The sequence below is a fragment of the Tetrahymena thermophila genome (genome assembly GCF_000189635.1).
Source record: "Tetrahymena thermophila SB210 genomic scaffold scf_8254653, whole genome shotgun sequence".
NCBI classification, from domain to species: Eukaryota; Ciliophora; class Oligohymenophorea; order Hymenostomatida; family Tetrahymenidae; genus Tetrahymena; species Tetrahymena thermophila.
Genome location: NW_002476421.1, coordinates 346608 through 369266, shown reverse-complemented (window position 1 = coordinate 369266; position 22659 = coordinate 346608). Strand labels below are relative to the sequence as shown.

Genomic DNA, 22659 nt, shown 5'->3' with positions numbered 1-22659 from the left:
GAAGTTAAGCTGGACTTTAGCTAAAATTAATTAAAACTAAAGGAAAATAATTGAGGGAGTACTTTGGTTTAAGATTATTTTCATGAATCTAAGTTACTTTTCTAAAAAACTGAAAAAAATTAATTAACAAGTAATTTTATTAATCAAAACATCTTTGGTGGAATTAGAGATGCATTTTAATATGAATAGGCAAATTATTTTTTTGATTTGTAAATTTAGGTTTGTAAACAATTTTCAGAAATACTCTAAGTATTTAATTTAATAAATATAATTCATAAAAATAATATAGACATATTTAAACAAACTAAATACTTCATATTAGCGCACATCCTCGCCGTATGTTCTATTGTTTTAAAAAATTTTTATGTAATCTTCATTGATTACTAATATCCTAAATTGTTAGAAATAATTAATAGCTTTTGGTAATATTAAGATATAACACAAAACAATACAATACGCTTATTAGACACAAATTTTATTGATTTCTACATTTTTTTTATAGTACTCAAAATTAGTTTATTTAAAAACTGTTATTAAAATAAAAAATATTTCAAATAAGAGATCAAAATTATTTTATTTAATTTAAACTAAATAATCAATAAATTGTTATTTGTAAAGTATATAATAAGGTGTCTCGTCTCTCTTGGTTAATATCTAACACATTTTTAATAGCTAAACATTTCTTAAGATTTAATTTGTGCAACTTAATCACTTTAGTTTAATTAAATATTATCTAGTAATTTCGAATTATTAGTTAGTTACTAGAAATACTTTACTATCACCATAAAAATAAAAACCTACTTTAACTGTATGATTTCTTTCTTAATTTCTCTTTTTAAGTATCTAATAAAATCCAACATATTTGAATTTAAATAAAAAATAATAATTCAATCACAAATAACTTTTTAAAGCTAATAATTTTTTAAGTAGTAGAAAAGTTATGTTAAAGATTTATTGTAGAAATTATTTTTGATTAATCTATTATTTTATTATAAACAAACAGAGTTTTTTTAATAGATTTTATTATTGTTTATCCATAGAAACTTATGCAAATTAACTTTAATAATCGTTATACTTGAATATTTAATTAATTAAAAACCTTAATTGATTCTTTGTATTTTATTAATTGATACTCTCTTCCTTCTATCTATTTTCATCAAATAAATATTTTTGATCTTTAAATACTTTAAATACCATATCTCTTCATAAAATGATGATATAAATATCGAATAAGAATGAGTATCTAAAAAAAGTTAATTTTTTAAAAAAATTCTTAAAAATAAAGAATCCTAGTTCCAAGTAATCAGTAATTACGGTATTTACTTCTAACGATATTTAAAATAATTAACTTATCTATATAAACCATTTTCAAATAAATGACTTTTTTTACTGTAATTTAAAGTCCTTGCGTTATGTTCTAGAACCTTTTTATATTTTGAAAAATAATCTTGATAATGTATCAAACCTTCATAGTCAGTAATATCAGAAATCTACATTATCTGTAAATGATAATTTATTTAGTAATAGTTTACAAAATTAATTATTCAAATTTAAAGTAAAAGTTGTAAATTTCAATTATATTTTTTTATTGCTCTTTATTAAATATTTTATAAAATATTTAAAAATCATTATTATAGTTTATAAAAATGATTATATTAGAAATAAATTAATAAACTGAAATTGTTTTATTTGGCTATAAAAATGAAATAACTTTTATCAAACTAATAAAAATGAATGCTAGAACATTTTTACAATATAAATTCATGCTTATTTAGATTAATTAATGCGTATTAAAATTTTAATAAAAACGAATTTAATTACATCTAATTTTATTTACTATCATCTTACCTAATTATCCTTAAATTAATATTTTTGAAAATTAGAAGTTTTTTTAGTTGTTTACATCATATTAAAGATCATTTTAATTAATTTAAAAACAAAAGTACTAATTTAGAGAATACTATAGTTGTAGGATTATTTTAATGAAACTTAGTAGTTTACTAAAGAGCAGAGAAAATTAATTAATTAACACATTTTTAAAAATCAACGCATTTTTATCTGCTGTGTATTGTAAATATAGCAATTTATGGTAATAGTTATATAATTTGACATGGCCACTTTACATTAACAAAATATTATGAGCAACACACTAGATATTTACTTTAAATTAAAATTTTAAATAATAATAATAACTAGTCTAAACATATTTAAATAAGGAATATTTTCATGTTGCCATAATCCATTCTCTATATTCTATATAAACCTTCAACCATTTATTTGTTAAACTATTAGAAAAATTATATATTTTTCATAAAATTAAGAGAAATGATAAATGATCATGCTAATTAAGCTTAAACCTTATCGATTTATATGTCTATTTTATAGTTCTCACATAGACTAAATTTAATCTTTGTATCTAACTAAAATTATTATGAACCTAATCTCTCTAATTAAAATAAAAATAATCTGTTTAATTACAATTGGCTAAATACTAGAAGTACTTTACTATTACCATAAAAATAAAATAACTTTTATTTATATGCTTTTAAAATCTAAAATCTTTATATTTAAATGGAAAAGCAAATATTCGATGTCAAAAGATGTTTAAATCTACTAATTTTTTAAACAGTAAATTAGTTACCTTCAATATTTATATGTGAATTTATTTATTATTTACTCTTTATTTGTAATAAATATAGATACATTTTATGATTATTTTTCATATAAAAATGATTGTCTAAATTTACTTTATATAATAATAATTATACTTGAATATTAAATTAATTAAAAATATTGATCCTTTCTATTTAAGTGATATAATTAATCTTCTTTCTACCTATTTTTAATTAAGTAATTAATTACATTTGATTTATTAAATAATACAAATACTCAAACAAATCGTTTGTTTGCTTATTTGGTACTATTCATGTAATAATAATATTTATATAATTAATTTTAATTACACTCCTTATTTATTTCAAAAAGTCATTTTTAAATCTCTAAAATATTATAATTAAATTAATAATTAAAAAAAACTAATAAAAAAAAAGTAAATTAATCAATAAAAATGAATAAGAAATTGTTTATTCTTTTAATTTCAGCCCTTCTCTTAGCAACAACTTTTGCTCAAGAGGAAGAGAAATCTGATAAAGCTTTCAAAAATCTTGAATCTGCCTTAAAAACTATCATTGACTAGAAATCAGCTGTTACAGATGCTAAGAATTTATAGTAAGCTAATGAAGTTGCTAAAAAAACTTCAGATGCTAAATTTTAAGCTTTAGAAGCTGTAGCTGCTGTTAAAAAGGCTGATGAAGACTATAAGAAGTTTCTTTAAACTTAAAAAAGCGGTCTTACATATTACGAGTCAGAAGTTATAAAATCTGAGGAAGCTTTAAAAATAGCAGATAATGATAATGATAGATAAACATTAAAGGATTAATTGGAAAATGCTTAGAGGGCTCTCGAAAGTATTAAATTAGCAATTCCAACCTATACTGAAACTTCTTAAAAGCTTACCGATGCCTCTACAAAAGCCTAGACTATTTCTGAATAGATTGTAAAAGCTAGTGATGTAATTTAGTTGATTGCATAATAAAAAATAGAAAAGTATACTGCCGAAGAAGAAGCAAAGAAGGCTGAAGAAGAAGAAGCTAAGAAGGCTGAAGAAGCTAAGAAGGCTGAAGAAGCAAAGAAGGCTGAAGAAGAAGAAGCTAAGAAGGCTGAAGAAGCTAAGAAGGCTGAGGAAGCTAAGAAGGCTGAGGAAGCTAAGAAGGCTGAAGAAGCTAAGAAGGCTGAAGAAGCTAAGAAGGCTGAAGAAGAAGCTAAGAAGGTCGAAGAAGCTAAGAAGGCTGAAGATGCTAAGAAGGCTGAAGAAGCTAAGAAGGCTGAAGAAGAAGCTAAGAAGGTCGAAGAAGCTAAGAAGGCTGAAGATGCTAAGAAGGCTGAAGAAGCAAAGAAGGCTGAAGAAACTAAGAAGACAGAAAATAAGGTTACAGAATCTAAAGTTAACACTAATCCTTCTTCTGGCAAGGTTATCTAATTCGCTTTAGCTTTTACTGCTATTTTACTGGCTTTCTGAAGAAAAAAATAAAAGCCTTATTTAAAGCAAATAAATGATTTTATTAAATATTTAACTAATTAATTTTATTTAATTTATTTGTAAAATATGTATTTGATGTGATTGATTTTTAATTAATTGTCTAATTTTTTTAAAAATAAAATTCATAATAAAAAGTATTTTGTTTTTTGAAAAATCATTAATAATAAAAAATTAATTAACCTATTTTAGTCAACCATTTAAAAATAATGAATTAATAAAATAAGAAATTAAAAATAGCTGCACTGATAGCAAAGGTTTTTATTGCTTGATATTTTATTAATTTCATATAAATTATATATTCCCATTCAAAAATAATTAAGAATTTTCAAATATAAAAATTTCTATTCAAAAATGAATGATCATTTTTTTAATAAACTTTGGATAATGATAAAAATCGCCATTAATTAACGAGAACGTACAGTATATTATATTTATTAAATGATTACCATCAAGCTAAGTAAGCTAATAAATTAATTAAAATATATTGTAATAAAATTAACTCATTTTTTGGTGTGTAATTATCAAAATATGTTATTTGTCATTTAGAAGAAAGGTTCTATGCACTGTATATATTTATTTTTAGAAATAATTAAAACAAAATTATTTTATTATTCATATTTAAGTTAAAGTAGATTTTTAGGATTATTACTGCCCTTCCTTTAACTATACTAGAACCATTTTTAATTTTGAAAACATATTTGATTTTATAAAGAAACTTTGTTATTAGGAATACTAGAAGTTTATTATATTCAAAATAGTTAATTTATTTAGTAATAGTAGAAAGTATTGCATGCAATTATTCAAAGTAAAAATTAAAGGTTATTAATTAATTACAAGAATATTTTTATAATATTTGCGTATTCTAAATTAGATAAATTATTTAAAATTATTTTCATAATATTTAAAGTCAAAATATTTTAATTTACAAATTAACTGAAATTTCTTTAATCATAAGTTAAAAATCAATTTATTTTATTTTATTAACCTATTAAAAATATACTAGAACGTATTAAATAATAAATTTAAATTTATTTTATACTTATTCGCTCTCTAATAAAAATCATTGAAAAAAATCCAATTTTATTAAATTTTCACTGATCTAAATTTTACATTATTATTGTTAAATTAGCATTTATCAAAATTAGAAGTTTTTAAGTTATTTTTTTTTTTGCATATTAATAATTTTGTTAGTTAAATTAATAAAGCTAAACATTCCTTAAGATCAAATTAATTAATTAATTAATTTAAAAATAAAGGAAGAAAAGTAAGAGGTACTTTGTTCTAACATTATTTTGATTAAGCTAAGTAAGTTATTTTTTTAAAGAATTGAGATAGTTAATTTATAAAGTTATTTCATAAACTAGAACATTTTTTATATTTTTCATGAGCTAATTATTTTAATGGGTATAGTTAAATGATTAGATAGTAAATTTCAATTTGTAAAGTATTTTATGAATATCTATTCCATTATACATATTTACTTTTATTTTATATTCGAAATAATAAATACAACTATTTTAGATAATTTTAAATAAATAAATTATGCTTTTCATTTATTTTCACCATTTTAAAATTTTTTAATGAAACATTCATTACTTTTAATATAGTAAATTATCAGAAATAATTAATTTTTGTAATATTAATTGAGATAACAAAAATTTTGCTAATTAAAATTAGGTACTAGGGGTGTGGGTATACAAAAAAATTTGATAAAGGATTAAGTTTGGAAGAGCTTAATAAAAAATTAAACTAAAAAATAATAAGGAAATTTAATATTATACATTAAAGATAGTTGCAGTATATTCTGAAAAATGATCAATAAAAATTAATGAAAATGATTTATTGAAAAAATAAATTTTGCAATTATTTCTATCTTTCTATCTTATTAGAATTTAAATGATTTATTTCAATTAAAAAATAATATTAAGGAAGTTAATATTTTATATAATTAATGTTTAATTATTAATCTTTTTATTAGTGTCCTTTAATTACAAAAAACTTTTATCTTTGTTAAAAATATAAAAATAGTTTTGAGAAAGACAAAATTAGTTTTCATTTAATTTTATTTTTTTTAAAATTACTGAAATAAATTTTGTTTTTTTTATCAATACATGACAGAAATAAAAACCTTAATAACAAAAATATATTAAATAATCAAACAATAATATATTTTTCAATTAATTTTTTTGATTTGAGACACTTGCTAACAATTTTAGAACTGATTTCTATACTAATCTAATTACAACTTAAAAAAAATTTTCAAAAATTTAAAAATAAACTTAATAGGAAAAGTAGAAAATCAAAACAAATTTAGATTTTGCACAGTGGTCAAATTAAATTAAACATAAAAAAAAATGATAAAATTTAAAAAAACTAGTAGAAGCAATAGTCATTTCTTTAAATTAATTTTTCTACAAATTATAATCTAAATTTAAAGCAAAAAAATAAACTTTTTTTACTAGAGATTGATAAATAAAATAAGGAGGAAAGGGAAATTAGATAATAGAGAAACGAATGATAATGCCCCTTCATCATTAATTTGAATATTCCTTTTTAAATATGATAAAACGTTATCAGTCAATTTGAAAAGAAACAATAATTAGAAATTAATAATCAAAAACTTAACTGTATTGCAATATAAAATTTTTAAAATCAAATAAAAATTTGATTTGGAGAATTCAACTAATTAAATTAACTTTTATAATAAGAAATATCACAGTCAAAATGAACTTTTTTACATGAGAATCAGCTCTAATCTTTTGATATTAGCATGCTTTTATAAAGAAAAACCTAAACCTAATATACCTTCATTACCAATTTAATTGTTACTTAATTGTTATTAAACAAGAAATTATAAATTGAAATTAAAAAATTAAGAAAAATAATGCAAAAAAATAAGAAATCAATAAAAAAAAATATTTTAATTTAAATATGTCTTAAATTGTAAAATAAAGTAAATCAATTCTAATAGACAAATAAATAAAATAAATAAATTGAAAGTTAAAATGTTTTTACGAAAGGTAGAGCTTTAAATTTGAGAGATTAGTACAGTTTACTAATCCTGAACCTAAATCGCATACACCCTATGGACCAATTTAGTTTTCACTTTTTAAATGTACAAAAAAATTTATTAATCAGCACACAAAATAAAAAAATAGAAAGCAAAATTTTCAAAATAAAAAATAAACTAAATTATTTTATAAACTCAATAATTTTAAAATAGATTGAAATGAATTAGTAAGTCAAAAACTTATCAAATACCAAAATACCTCATTCTTTAATCTCTCGTTTTTTATATGCACGAGAACGAACGAGAGTGAATCGAAATTTTAAAAAGTGATTCACAAGAAAAACAAAAAAAATCTTAATTATTTAAAAATAAAAAAATATTTCTTATTTCAGATTACCCAATCAAATTTGAGATTGGATATACATACATTAAGATTTATCAAATTGAAATTTAAATAAAATAATAAGGGTGGGAAAAATAAATTTTAAAAAATATAATTAACAATTACTTTTTGTATAATATCTCGAAATTCGCATTTTATTAAAAAAACCTTGAGGTTTGATAGCTTTTTTTGGAAAATTATTTTAAAAATATGCAAAAAAACCTCACTGATTCTTTTTTTAGTAAACTTATTATGAGGTATTATGGTATTTTAATTAAAATAAATTATTTTTATTAAATTATTAACCATTTTGAATGAAAAAATAAACTGTTTTTACCTGAGATCAAGAATTAATTTTGAGAGATGAGTGCAATTCGCTAAAGCTGAACCCAAATCCGAAACACCTTTATCTCCAATATAATTCATACTTTTTTCATTTTTAAACAAAATACTATGAATTATCAATAAAAACGAGGAATATTTTTAAAATTTAAAATAATAACATCATTTTAATTTTGAAACAAAGTGAAAATGAGTCAAATAAAATAAAGCAATAAAATTAATAAAAATGGTTTAATTTTAAAGAAAATTAAACTCTTTTTACCAAACTCTAAAATTCAAATATGATAGATTAGCAATTTTTCCTAAAGCAGAAAATAAATCAGAGTTGTCTTATGAACTTATTTGATTTCCACTTTTTTAGTATAAAATATTATGTTATTAATGAGATTGATGTAAAAAAAAAAAATAAATAAATAAATAAAATTAAGAATCAAAAATTTAAAATTATATGCAAAACTTGCTAAATTACTCAATTAAGCTAGAAATAAATAAAATATAAATTTTCTTAAAAGATATGTTTGTTATGTTTGATAATTTTATCAAATTAATTTATAAAAAACAATATATTATATTTATTGCAATACAAATATTTTTTACCGTAGAAAGAGTGATAAATTTGAGAGATTAAAGCAATTTGCTAAGCCATAAAATAAACCTGATACACCTTATGCGCCAATCTAATTGCCTTTACTTATTTATTAAAAAAAATAATCAAGAATTTTAAGGATAAAATAAAGAAAAAAATTTATAAATAGATAGGAAGTAAAAAAGATATTTATTTATATTATTTTAAATAATTTTTTATATAAAGAAATATCTAAGTTTAAAGCAAATAAAATTTTATACTCAATACAAAGAGTCAAATTTGAGAGATTAGCGCAGCTTGCCAAACTTTGACCTAAACCTTAAGCTCCTTATGGACCAATATTGTCACTTTTTAAGTATACAAAAAGATTAATAACCAAATTAAAAAAAATAAATTTAAAGTATTAGAAATGCATAATTTAATAGTATATTCTCAGTTTAAGAAATGGTAAAAATTATGAATTAACTTAGCATCAAATAAAATTTTTCAAAAAAATATTAAAACTAATTTTTCTAATTTTAAAATAATTTAACAAATATTTATAATTGTAAAATGTAAAAAACTATTTTTACCCTAAGTAAAGTTCCAAATTTTAGAGATTTAAGCAATTTGCTAAAGCAAAACCTAATCTTGATGCACCTTCTGCACCTATCCCATTCTTTCTTTTGATAAATTATTGTTGGTTAGTTTTCAGTAAATAATTAAGAAAAATATTGTAAATAAGAGATTAATATTCGAAAATAATAATTAATTTTATATCAAGAAATATTAAAATAGTAAAAATAATTAATTTTACTAGAAAGAAATATCCAAATTTGAGAGATTAGTGCATTTTGCTAAAGCAGAGCATAAATCTAAAGCACCTTATGCACCAACTTAATTTTCACTTTTTAAATTTCCAACATAGAATTTTAAAACAAATATTAAAAAAAAAATTTTAGAATAAAGAAACAAACATTAAAAAAAAATTAAAATCCAAATAAAGTAATTTAGTGCATATTAATAATTTTTATTTTGATTATCTTTTAAATAAATAAAGAATATTGTATTAAATTATGTTTTTACTATAGATTAATTTTCAAGATTTAGAGATTGATACAGTTTGATAAAGCAGTGCCTAAGCTTAATGCACCTTGGGCATTAATTTAATTGTTGCTTTTTAAATAATTAATTTAGTAAATAAATATTTATAATTTAAAAAATAAGATATAAATAAATAATCAAAAAGTAAAAAAAAGTAAAGTAAAATTTTTAAATTAAAAAATAAGTTAAGAGAGAGGAGGGAGTAATAAGTGAGTTGGGGAGAATCAAAAATCTTAGAATTTTATTTCTATCAATTTATGGCAGGATTTTTTAAATTTATTTCCATCCTCTAACCCCACATAAATAAAAATAAATACTTAATAAATATTATTCGAAAAGAAATAAATATTTGAAAATAGGATTAATCATCATAAATTATTTTTACCTTATTTCAAGAAACAAAATAGTGAGATTAGCAAATCCAGCAATAGCAGAAGCTGAATTTAGAATTCCTTCATTACCAATTTAACAATTTCTATTTAAAAATTGAACAAAAAAGTATTATTAAAAAGAAGAAGTTGAGGAAAAATATAAAAAATTAGATTTTTTTTTATTATAAATTCATAATATTTAAATCAAATAGAAAATTCTTACAAAGATTTTTGTTATTTTTAATTAATTTTTATTTAAATGTTCACTAAATTAAAACAACTTCAATTTTTTTACCCTATTTCGAGACTCAAGTTTGAGAGATTAGAACAGTTTGCTAAAGATGAAATTAAGTCTGAAAAACCTTTTGAACCAATTTTAAGTTCACTTTTAAAAAAAAATTATTATTTACATTAAGTATTAAGAAAAAATATGATTTTTAAATAAATATTTATTAAATATCTAAAAAATATTATAAATAAATTGGCATTACAAAAGATTAAGACACAAATTTGATAAATTATTACAGTTGACTAAAGCTGAACCTAAACCTAACATACCTTATGCACTAATTTTGTTGTTTCTATTTAAAATTTAAAAATAAATAATTATTTCTGAACAGAAAATAATAATAAATGATTTTTAAAATTAGAGAAAAATGATAAAAAAGCATAATTTTAAAATTAATTAAAACCAAACATTGATTGTTAAAAAAAGAATTATATGAATTTTTAATCTAAATAAATATCTCTATATACAATGAAAAAAAAATTTTACTAAAGCACTAGTGTTAAATTTGAGAGCTTAGTGCAGTTTATCAAAGGAGATAATAATCCTGAAATACCTTCATCATCGATTTAGTTATTTCTTTTATAGCATCAATTTAAATATTATTTGTTATTTAAAATGAATAAATAAATAAAAATATGAAAATTCAAAATAAAAAGGTTCAAATTAAAAATAAGGTAAAAATTTAAATAGATTCAAAGAAGATAAAATAAAAAATTTTGAAGTTAAATAAACAATAAGATAATAAACATATATTTTTATTTATTTTATATAAAAATTAATAATAAAAAAACTATAAAATACACTAGATTGATGGATAAATTTTAGAGATTAGTGCAATTTGCTAAAGACAAACCTAAGACTTATGCATAATTAGAATTAATTTTTTTACCTCTTTTTAATTATTTAAAAATTATTTTCATTATAAAAGTCTAAAAATAGAAAATCAAAAAGAAGAAAAATAATTACAAAGGTAAAAAATGAGTTAAATATTAAAATTTACATAATGAAATTAAAAAATAAATAAAAAAATATTAATATTCATTTTTTAAATTCTATATAAGAAATGGTATTCAAAAATAATATTTTACCCCAGATAGATATTCAAATCTATGAGATTAGTACAATTTGCTAAAGCATTAGCTAGATCTGATGCATTTTAACCTTAAATATTATTTATACTTTTGAATTTTACAGTAAAAATTATTTATTAGCATGCAATATTTTAGAAAAAAAAACTAAACATTTAGATTTCATGAAAATTAATTAAAAATGATGAATTCTTTAAAATAAAGTTTCATATTTTTGAAAAAATTAGAATAAGAGGCAAGACTTATTTGCTCAAAGTAAAAAATTAACAAATTTAGTAAGATAAAATAAAGATTTTAAATAAAGATATTTATTTTTAGTAAATTTTTATACCATAGATCAATTTCGATATTAGTATGAGATTTTAATGAAGAGATCAAAAACTATTATTATAAAAAAAATAAATTTTAAAACTAAATAAATAAGAAAATTAAGAATACTGATTAAAGTTATTTGAAGTATAATTTCTATTATAACATTTTTTTTAAAAGAATTTTGAATAGAATATTTTGTCAAATTTAATTAATTAATTATAAATACCGTCAGTGCTCTTGAATAAGAGAATTCTAAATTAAGAGAATTTCTAATTAAGATTAAAATTATGTCTACAATAATATTAAATAATAAAAAAAGGAAAACAATAGCGCTAAGAAGCAAATTTATAGTAAATATAAATATTTATTGTATATTCATTTATGATAAATATATTTATTTATTACAATTGATATTAATAAAAATATCTGGGTAGCTATTTTAAACTTATAGAAATTTACTAGATTTTTTTATTTGAACAAATTTAATTGTATTATATTCTAGACTTGTTTTTAAAAAAATAAATATTGATTCTTATAGTAATTTGTCTTAATAAATAGTAATGCTTGCTTGAACTTTAAATAATTAGAAGCATTTAATTTCTTTTTTTAATACTTAGTTTTTATTATTCTATTTCATATTTTTTTATGAAAATATTTAAAAATATTAATATGGAAAAATTAAAATGTATTATATTAATTAATAAATTCACTATTCTTTAATTTAGCAAAATACTTGACTAATTTTTTTGAACTAATAAAAAATAAATTTAGAGCATTAATTAATTAATTATATCTATCTTTTGTCAAAGGATCTTCAAACAAATTATTATAGACATATCAAATTATTAATTAATTAAATGTCTACTTTACATACTAATTAAATAGATCTAATTAAAAATAGCCGATTTTACAGCTGTTAAGCCAGATGCTATCTATGTTTCTAAAATTAAAAAATTAAAATGTTTTAAATTAATAAGTAAATTTAATATTCTTTTATTTAGCAAAATACTTGACTAATTTTTTTGAACTAATAAAAAATAAATTTAGAGCATTAATTATTGAGTTTTATATATCTTTTGACAAAGGATCTTCAAACGAATTATTCTAGACAGATCATATTATTAATTAATTAACTAACTAACTAACTTTTTACTTTACATACAAATTAAATAGATCCAATTAAAAGTAGCTCATTTTACAGTGATTAAGCAAGATGTTATCTAATATTTCTAAAGTTAGATATTTTCACTACCTTTATTGCCTAATATTAATTTAATTAATTGATAAAATTAAAAAGCTAAGGCAAATTTAGACTCAAATTAGCTAGATTTTTTTAAAAGAAATGTAACGAGTTGATTTTTATATGGTAAATTATTGCCATCAAGTAAAGTAAGCAACTAAAATTAATTAAAATATATTGCAATAAATTAGCTTATTTTTATTTATAGTATGTAATTAGTTAGCAAAGTATTTTACTAGTAATAATGAAAGTTAAAATATTCCAAATAAAAATAAAAAAATAATTTTAAAATATACCAAATATCTATTTATTTATATCAAAATAATAAAAGCGATTGATTATATTCACAAACAGAATTTTTTATTTAATGTTAATTACTATCCTTGCTTTATATTCTAGAACTATTTATTAATAAAAATGATCTAAATAGCATCCGCAAATTATTAAATTAATAATATTAGAACTATCAGTTAATTTATCCTGTAATAGTCAAAGATACTTTCTAAAATTAGATATTTTTATTACCTTTGTTGCTTAATATAAATTTAATTAACTGATAAAATTAAAAAGCGAACGCATATTTAGACTCAAATTAGCTAGATTTTTTAAAGAAATGTAACGAGTTGATTTTTATAAGGTAAACTATTGTCATCAAGCAAAGTAAGCAGCTAAAATTAATTAAAATATATTGCAATAAATTAGATTATTTTTATTTTGAGTATGTAATTAGTTAGCAAAGTATTTTACTAGTAATAATGAAAATTCAAATATTCCAAATAAAAATAAAAAAATAATTTTAAAATATATCAAATAACTATTTATTTATATTCAAAATAATAAAAGCAATTGATTAAATTTACAAACAGAATTCTTTAGTTAATTTTAATTACTTTCCTTATTTTATATTCTAGAACTATTTATTAATAAAAACGATCAAAATAGCATTCGCAAATTTTTAAATTAATAATATTAGAACACTCAGTTAATTTATTAAGTAATAGTCAAAGATATTACAAACAATTATTCAAATTAAAAGTTAAGATTGTCAATTTTAATAATTTTTTTAGGGTTTGATCTAGTCAGAAAATTACTATGTAAATGATATAGAGTCAATTCAATTCGAGCCAAACCTTCAAAATATTTTTTGACTCTAATTTTTTTCGATAATTTAACATTTCAACTTGAGCAAAATCTAAGATATAAATTTCTTTTAATATAACACGAGTTTCTACATATACTCAAGTAGACCAGTACTTTTTATTTATGTTACATATTATAAATATTACAGTGTTTAAATTACTAAAACCAAAAATATTTTAAGAATATAAATAAACTGAAACCGTTTTAATTTAAGATTAAAAATGAATTTATGTTTATCGACCTAATTCAAATAATGGTAGAACATTTATACAATATGTTTGTTTTTTCTCTTTAAACTAATTAATTTATATTAAGATCTTAAGAAAAATCAATAAAAATCTTCCAATTTTTTTGTATCTTATCCCATTAATTTATTAAAATCGCTCTGTAAGCATTTTTTTTAATTTCTAAATCTTTTAAATTCTTATTTGCGTATTAAGGATTTTGTTTATAAAATTAAAGAAGTTAAGCTGGACTTTAGCTAAAATTAATTAAAACTAAAGGAAAATAATTGAGGGAGTACTTTGGTTTAAGATTATTTTCATGAATCTAAGTTACTTTTCTAAAAAACTGAAAAAAATTAATTAACAAGTAATTTTATTAATCAAAACATCTTTGGTGGAATTAGAGATGCATTTTAATATGAATAGGCAAATTATTTTTTTGATTTGTAAATTTAGGTTTGTAAACAATTTTCAGAAATACTCTAAGTATTTAATTTAATAAATATAATTCATAAAAATAATATAGACATATTTAAACTAACTAAATACTTCATATTAGCGCACATCCTCGCCGTATGTTCTATTGTTTTAAAAAAATTTTATGTAATCTTCATTGATTACTAATATCCTAAATTGTTAGAAATAATTAATAGCTTTTGGTAATATTAAGATATAACACAAAACAATACAATACGCTTATTAGACACAAAATTTATTGATTTCTACATTTTTTTTATAGTACTCAAAATTAGTTTATTTAAAAACTGTTATTAAAATAAAAAATAAAAAAACAAAAAAAATAAATAAACACCAAAAACCAGGTGAAAAAAAAAGTAAAACACTAAAACAAAAATAATTAAAAAGAATAAATCTTATTAATATTCGTGTATGTAGCCTTGAAAAAGGCAGTACCCTAGGGTACTATATATATATATATATATAAATAAAAAATATTTCAAATAAGAGATCAAAATTATTTTATTTAATTTAAACTAAATAATCAATAAATTGTTATTTGTAAAGTATATAATAAGGTGTCTCGTCTCTCTTGGTTAATATCTAACACATTTTTAATAGCTAAACATTTCTTAAGATTTAATTTGTGCAACTTAATCACTTTAGTTTAATTAAATATTATCTAGTAATTTCGAATTATTAGTTAGTTACTATAAATACTTTACTATTACCATAAAAATAAAAACCTACTTTAACTGTATGATTTCTTTCTTAATTTCTCTTTTTAAGTATCTAATAAAATCCAACATATTTGAATTTAAATAAAAAATAATAATTCAATCACAAATAACTTTTTAAAGCTAATAATTTTTTAAGTAGTAGAAAAGTTATGTTAAAGATTTATTGTAGAAATTATTTTTGATTAATCTATTATTTTATTATAAACAAACAGAGTTTTTTTAATAGATTTTATTATTGTTTATCCATAGAAACTTATGCAAATTAACTTTAATAATCGTTATACTTGAATATTTAATTAATTAAAAACCTTAATTGATTCTTTGTATTTTATTAATTGATACTCTCTTCCTTCTATCTATTTTCATCAAATAAATATTTTTGATCTTTAAATACTTTAAATACCATATCTCTTCATAAAATGATGATATAAATATCGAATAAGAATGAGTATCTAAAAAAAGTTAATTTTTTAAAAAAATTCTTAAAAATAAAGAATCCTAGTTCCAAGTAATCAGTAATTACGGTATTTACTTCTAACGATATTTAAAATAATTAACTTATCTATATAAACCATTTTCAAATAAATGACTTTTTTTACTGTAATTTAAAGTCCTTGCGTTATGTTCTAGAACCTTTTTATATTTTGAAAAATAATCTTGATAATGTATCAAACCTTCATAGTCAGTAATATCAGAAATCTACATTATCTGTAAATGATAATTTATTTAGTAATAGTTTACAAAATTAATTATTCAAATTTAAAGTAAAAGTTGTAAATTTCAATTATATTTTTTTATTGCTCTTTATTAAATATTTTATAAAATATTTAAAAATCATTATTATAGTTTATAAAAATGATTATATTAGAAATAAATTAATAAACTGAAATTGTTTTATTTGGCTATAAAAATGAAATAACTTTTATCAAACTAATAAAAATGAATGCTAGAACATTTTTACAATATAAATTCATGCTTATTTAGATTAATTAATGCGTATTAAAATTTTAATAAAAACGAATTTAATTACATCTAATTTTATTTACTATCATCTTACCTAATTATCCTTAAATTAATATTTTTGAAAATTAGAAGTTTTTTTAGTTGTTTACATCATATTAAAGATCATTTTAATTAATTTAAAAACAAAAGTACTAATTTAGAGAATACTATAGTTGTAGGATTATTTTAATGAAACTTAGTAGTTTACTAAAGAGCAGAGAAAATTAATTAATTAACACATTTTTAAAAATCAACGCATTTTTATCTGCTGTGTATTGTAAATATAGCAATTTATGGTAATAGTTATATAATTTGACATGGCCACTTTACATTAACAAAATATTATGAGCAACACACTAGATATTTACTTTAAATTAAAATTTTAAATAATAATAATAACTAGTCTAAACATATTTAAATAAGGAATATTTTCATGTTGCCATAATCCATTCTCTATATTCTATATAAACCTTCAACCATTTATTTGTTAAACTATTAGAAAAATTATATATTTTTCATAAAATTAAGAGAAATGATAAATGATCATGCTAATTAAGCTTAAACCTTATCGATTTATATGTCTATTTTATAGTTCTCACATAGACTAAATTTAATCTTTGTATCTAACTAAAATTATTATGAACCTAATCTCTCTAATTAAAATAAAAATAATCTGTTTAATTACAATTGGCTAAATACTAGAAGTACTTTACTATTACCATAAAAATAAAATAACTTTTATTTATATGCTTTTAAAATCTAAAATCTTTATATTTAAATGGAAAAGCAAATATTCGATGTCAAAAGATGTTTAAATCTACTAATTTTTTAAACAGTAAATTAGTTACCTTCAATATTTATAAGTGAATTTATTTATTATTTACTCTTTGTTTGTAATAAATATAGATACATTTTATGATTATTTTTCATATAAAAATGATTGTCTAAATTTACTTTATATAATAATAATTATACTTGAATATTAAATTAATTAAAAATATTGATCCTTTCTATTTAAGTGATATAATTAATCTTCTTTCTACCTATTTTTAATTAAGTAATTAATTACATTTGATTTATTAAATAATACAAATACTCAAACAAATCGTTTGTTTGCTTATTTGGTACTATTCATGTAATAATAATATTTATATAATTAATTTTAATTACACTCCTTATTTATTTCAAAAAGTCATTTTTAAATCTCTAAAATATTATAATTAAATTAATAATTAAAAAAAACTAATAAAAAAAAAGTAAATTAATCAATAAAAATGAATAAGAAATTGTTTATTCTTTTAATTTCAGCCCTTCTCTTAGCAACAACTTTTGCTCAATAGGAAGAGAAATCTGATAAAGCTTTCAAAAATCTTGAATCTGCCTAAAAAACTATCAATGACTTGAAATTAGCTGCTACAAATGCTAAGAATTTATAGTAAGCTAATGAAGTTGCTAAAAAAACTTCAGATGCTAAATTTTAAGCTTTAGAATTTGTAGCTGCTGTTAAAAAGGCTGATGAAGACTATAAGAAGTTTTTTTAAACTTAAAAAAACGGTCTTATATATTACTAGTAATAAATTTCAGAATTTTAAGTAGCTTTAACAATGCCAGATAATAAAGATGATAGATAAACATTAATGGATAAAATTGAAAATGCTTAGAAGGCTCTCGATAGTCTTAACCTCACAATTCCAACCTATTATGAAATTTCTTAAAAACTTACCAATGCCTCTTTAAAAGCCTAGAGTATTTCTGAAGATATTGTAAAAGCTAGTGATGAAATTTAGATGATTGCATAATCAAAAATAGCATAGTATACTGCCGAAGAAGAAGCAAAGAAGGCTCAAGAAGAAGCTAATAAGGCTCAAGAAGAAGAAGCTAAGAAGACTCAAGAAGAAGAAGCTAAGAAGGCTCAAGAAGAAGCTAAGAAGGCTCAAGAAGAAGCTAAGAAGGCTCAAGAAGAAGAAGCTAAGAAGACTCAAGAAGAAGAAGCTAAGAAGGCTCAAGAAGAAGCTAAGAAGACTCAAGAAGAAGAAGCTAAGAAGGCTCAAGAAGATAAGAAGGCAGAAGAAGCTAAGAAGGCTCAAGAAGAAGCTAAGAAGGCTCAAGAAGATAAGAAGGCAGAAGAAGCTAAGAAGGCTCAAGAAGAAACTAACAAGGCTCAAGAAGAAGCTAAGAAGGCTGAAGAAGCTAAGAAGACTGAAAATAAGGTTACAGAATCTAAAGTTAACACTAATCCTTCTTCTGGTAAGGTTATCTAATTCGTTTTAGCTTTTACTGCTATTTTACTGGGTTTCTGATGAAAAAAAATAAAAAGCCATAATTAAAAAAATAAAATATTTAACTAATAAATTTTTATTTAATTGATTTGTAAAATATGTATTTGATGTGATTGATTTTTAATTAATTGTCTAATTCATTTTTTTAAAAATAAAATTCATAATAAAAAGAATAATGTAGTAAGTTTAAAAAAAATTAGAAAAAATTTAATTTTTTATTCTCCAAACTTAATTAAATCAAAACATTAAATTTAGTTTATTGTAAATCGAAATGGCATTTTACTCTATATTATTGATTGTTAAGTAAAAATAATTATTTAAGTCTATTATTACCCTTGAACTATCCTAGAACCATTTTTAATTTTGAAAAAAAAATATGTTTTACTAAGAAACTTTGCTATTAACAATACTAGAAGTTTATAATGTTTGAAAAGGTTAATTTATTTATTGATATTACATGCAATCAAAAATTAAAGGTTATTGATTACAAGAATATTTTTATCATTTTTGCATTTTATAAATTTGATAACTTATTTAAAATTATTTTCATAATATTTAAAGTCAAAATATTTTAATTAATAAATTAACTAATATTTCTTTAATAATAATAAAAATGAATTTATTTTATTTTATTTTCTTTGACTAATGAAAACATACAAGAATGTTTTATCTTCCTTAGTAAATTTATACTTGTTAAATTTTTAATAAAAATAAATGAAAAAAATACAATTTTATTAAGTATTCATTAATCAAAAGTTTGCTTAATTATTGTTAAACTAGCGCTTTTCAAAATTAGAAGTTTTTTTAGTTAATTTTTTCATATTAAAAATTTTGTTGATTTAATTAAAGAAGTTAAACATTCATTCCTTCAGATCAAATTAATTTAAAGATAAAGGAAAAAAGAGTGAGATATACTTAGTTCTAGCAATATTTTGATTAAGCTAAGTTACTTACTTTTCTAAAGAATTGAGATAAGCAATTTACAAATTATTTCATAAATTAGAACATTTGAGCTAAATATTTTAATGGGTATAGTTAAATGATTAGATCATAAAGTTCAATTTTTATAGTAATTTATGAAAATCCTTTCCATTCTACATATTAAATTTTATTTTATATTCGAAATATTAACTATTTGAGATAATTATATATAAATTATTACTTCCTTTTCACTATTTTCAAATATTTTTTAGATGAAACATTTATCAGAATTAATTAATTAATTTTTTGATTAAATTAAGTCAGATAACTTACATTTTGTTAATTAAAATCTAGTACGAGAAAATATATTGATGCGCTTTTTAGATCACTTAGAAAAAGTTTCATCTAGCCTTCTAATGATTCTTGGAAGGCTGACTAACTAACTTTTTCAATTTTTTTCATTAATTTGTAAAATATTTTGTGAATATCCTTTTCATTCTATATATTAAATTTTATTTTATATTCGAAATATTAACTATTTGAGATAATTATTAAAAAATTATTACTTCATCTTCACTATTTTAAAAATTTTTTAGATGAAAAATTTATTACTATTACTAGAGTAAATTATCAGAATTAATTAATTAATTTTTTGATTAAATTAAGTCAGATAACTTACATTTTGTTAATTAAAATTTGGTACTAGAAAATCAATTGATGCCTTTTTATATCATTTAGAAAAAGTTTCCTCTAACCTTTCAATCATTCTCGGAAGGCTGACTAACTAACTTTTTCAATTTTTTTCATAAATTTTTATTAAATAAATTAAATTAATGATTTTTAAAAATTACGTTGTTAATTTGATTATCCCCTTATAAAATTTTCCTTTAAATTCAAGATTTGAAAGATAAAAAAAATAAAAGAAAGTAACTTAGAAGAGAGAGAATAAATAAATACACTTAAAATTAAAGAACTATTATAAAAAATTATTAAATCAAATTTTTATAATGAAATAAAAACTCATCTGATAATGAAAAAAATCTAAAAAAACATAGAGTTTTTAATATAATTCAAAATGAGACAAAGATTCGATATCTAAAAGCAATTAATAGAAGAATATTTAATCTCTCAGCCTTCTCTTACTCAGATAAATATTCTTAAATTTAAATTTAAAATTAGTAATCTCAAGAGTAATCATAGAAGATCAATCAACAGATGGAGAATTAAAAAGTAATTTAGATTAGTTAGAAGAGTAATATGAGTAATCAGTTGAATAGGATCAATAGTTAGAAAATTAATTCCATCATCAGTATTCAAAATTAGTCAAATAGAGAAATTGAAAATAAAATGACGAATAAGTTTTGGATCTTAAATAAAAAATATAGAAATTTTACATTTATTTGGTACCAAATTAAATTTTATTATTTTAACCTTATTTAAGTAAAAATAATTATTTAGGGTCATTGCTTGCCTTCCTTCAACTATCTTAGAACCATTTTTAATTATATTGCTATTCTCTGATAATTTTTTCTGGATAATGAAGATAAATAAAGAGACTTAGAAGAGAAAATTAGAATTACTTAGAATTAAATCTAAACTATTAAAAATATTATTGATGAATAAACCAATATTTTAGAAATGCTTTAGCAAAGCTTGGAAGCAGCCTAATTGATTTTAGATTAGGTTTAAAAAGATAGTGATGAAATTTTGTCAATTGTATCATAATAAATAAAAAAGTATACTTCCGAAGAAGAAGCTAAGAAAGCAAAAGAAGAAGCTAAGAAAGCAGAAGAAGAAGAAGAAGCTAAGAAAGCAAAAGAAGAAGCTAAGAAGGCCGAAGAAGCTAAAATTAACACTAATCCTTCTTCTGGAAAGGTTATCTAATTCGCTTAAGCTTTTATTGCTATTTTAATGGCTTTCTGAATAAAAAAAAAACCACGTTTAAAGCAAATAAAATATTTAAAAGATTAATTTTTATTTAATTTATTTGTAAGTAAAATATGTATTGATAGGATTTTTAATTAATTGTCTAATTAATTTTTAAAAAAATAAAAGGTTTTTCTTTTTTAATTTATATTAATTACAGATCAATAAATAATTCCCATTAGTAAATAGTATTGAATCAAAATTAATTAAGAATTTTGAAAAGTAAAAATTTGTATTGAAGAATGATTGATAAATAATTTAAAATTTCCATCCAATAATAAATGAAAAATATTATCAAATTCAATTTCAAAAAATGGAAAAAAAGTTAATCTTAATACTCTAGGTAGTCATATAATAGATAACGGGAATCATAACCTAACTCACCTTTATTATGTACACATTAACCGGTTTTTATGGATTATCTCCAATTCTTTAGATATAAATCAGAAAACTATATTCAAGGCAAAAAAACTCTACACCCTATATTTAATTTCTTTTTTTACTGCTAATCAAGTTTAATTTGTATAAATATGTATTTTATTTTTCTCTCATATATTATTTTTATAAAATATTTAAAATCACTAAAGCAAACAAATAGAAAAAATAAATGAAAAATCCTAAACTAAAAGAATTTAACCTCAATAAAAACCTAATTTTTACCTAATAAAAAAGAAATCTAGAACATTATATTTATCTTTTAATAAAGCTGATTCTAATTAATACTTATTAAAATTTAAATTAAATCCCTATTCATAAGAATTAATTATATTTAATTTAAAATAGTTCATCTTACTTACAGTTAATATGTAAAGTTTTATCCTAAAATTAGAAATTTTTAACTTTTTTTTGCTGCCTACTATTAATTTTATTTATAAAACTAGAGAAAACAAGCTATTCTTAACCTGAAATTAACTTCATTTAAACTAATGGTAACTAATTAATTTAGAGTATAATATAAGCAACTAAATTATTTAAATTTTTTTTGATGGTCATTAAGAAGAAATATTTTATGTACTCTATATCTATTTATTTTTAATTATAATCAAATGATAAATTTTATTCTATATTTAAGTAAAAATAATTATATAGAGTTATGACTGCCCTTGATCTATCCTAGAACGATTTTTAATATTGAAAACAAATTTGATTTTATAAAGAAACTTTGTTAT

At 19.7% G+C, this 22659-nt stretch overlaps 5 protein-coding genes across 5 annotated transcripts; 4 read left to right on the top strand and 1 right to left on the bottom strand. All coding sequences in view use genetic code 6, as the record gives it.

Moving 5' to 3' along the window:
- Window positions 1–3067: 3067 nt before the first annotated feature.
- On the top strand, window positions 3068–4078 carry TTHERM_00644780 (hypothetical protein; the record flags this gene model as incomplete). The annotated part of the gene is made up of 1 exon (XM_001015397.3): window positions 3068–4078. The coding sequence occupies one exon, from the start codon at window positions 3068–3070 to the stop codon at window positions 4076–4078; it is 1011 nt and encodes a 336-aa protein (XP_001015397.1).
- A 2175-nt stretch (window positions 4079–6253) lies between these two features.
- Window positions 6254–10429, bottom strand: TTHERM_000644779 (cyclic nucleotide-binding domain protein; the record flags this gene model as incomplete). The annotated part of the gene is made up of 14 exons (XM_012797504.1): window positions 6254–6344; window positions 6559–6648; window positions 6838–6927; window positions 7115–7204; window positions 7829–7918; window positions 8096–8185; window positions 8431–8523; window positions 8680–8766; window positions 8992–9081; window positions 9216–9305; window positions 9485–9574; window positions 9888–9977; window positions 10169–10258; window positions 10365–10429. The coding sequence occupies 14 exons, from the start codon at window positions 10427–10429 to the stop codon at window positions 6254–6256; spliced, it is 1236 nt and encodes a 411-aa protein (XP_012652958.1).
- Window positions 10430–10630: 201 nt separating this feature from the next.
- Window positions 10631–10801, top strand: TTHERM_00644770 (hypothetical protein; the record flags this gene model as incomplete). The annotated part of the gene is made up of 1 exon (XM_001015396.1): window positions 10631–10801. The coding sequence occupies one exon, from the start codon at window positions 10631–10633 to the stop codon at window positions 10799–10801; it is 171 nt and encodes a 56-aa protein (XP_001015396.1).
- A 6837-nt stretch (window positions 10802–17638) lies between these two features.
- Window positions 17639–18664, top strand: TTHERM_00644760 (hypothetical protein; the record flags this gene model as incomplete). Its single annotated transcript, XM_001015395.1, has 1 exon — window positions 17639–18664. The coding sequence occupies one exon, from the start codon at window positions 17639–17641 to the stop codon at window positions 18662–18664; it is 1026 nt and encodes a 341-aa protein (XP_001015395.1).
- A 2599-nt stretch (window positions 18665–21263) lies between these two features.
- TTHERM_000644759 (transmembrane protein, putative) lies at window positions 21264–21740 on the top strand (the record flags this gene model as incomplete). Its single annotated transcript, XM_012797503.1, has 1 exon — window positions 21264–21740. The coding sequence occupies one exon, from the start codon at window positions 21264–21266 to the stop codon at window positions 21738–21740; it is 477 nt and encodes a 158-aa protein (XP_012652957.1).
- Window positions 21741–22659: the final 919 nt, after the last annotated feature.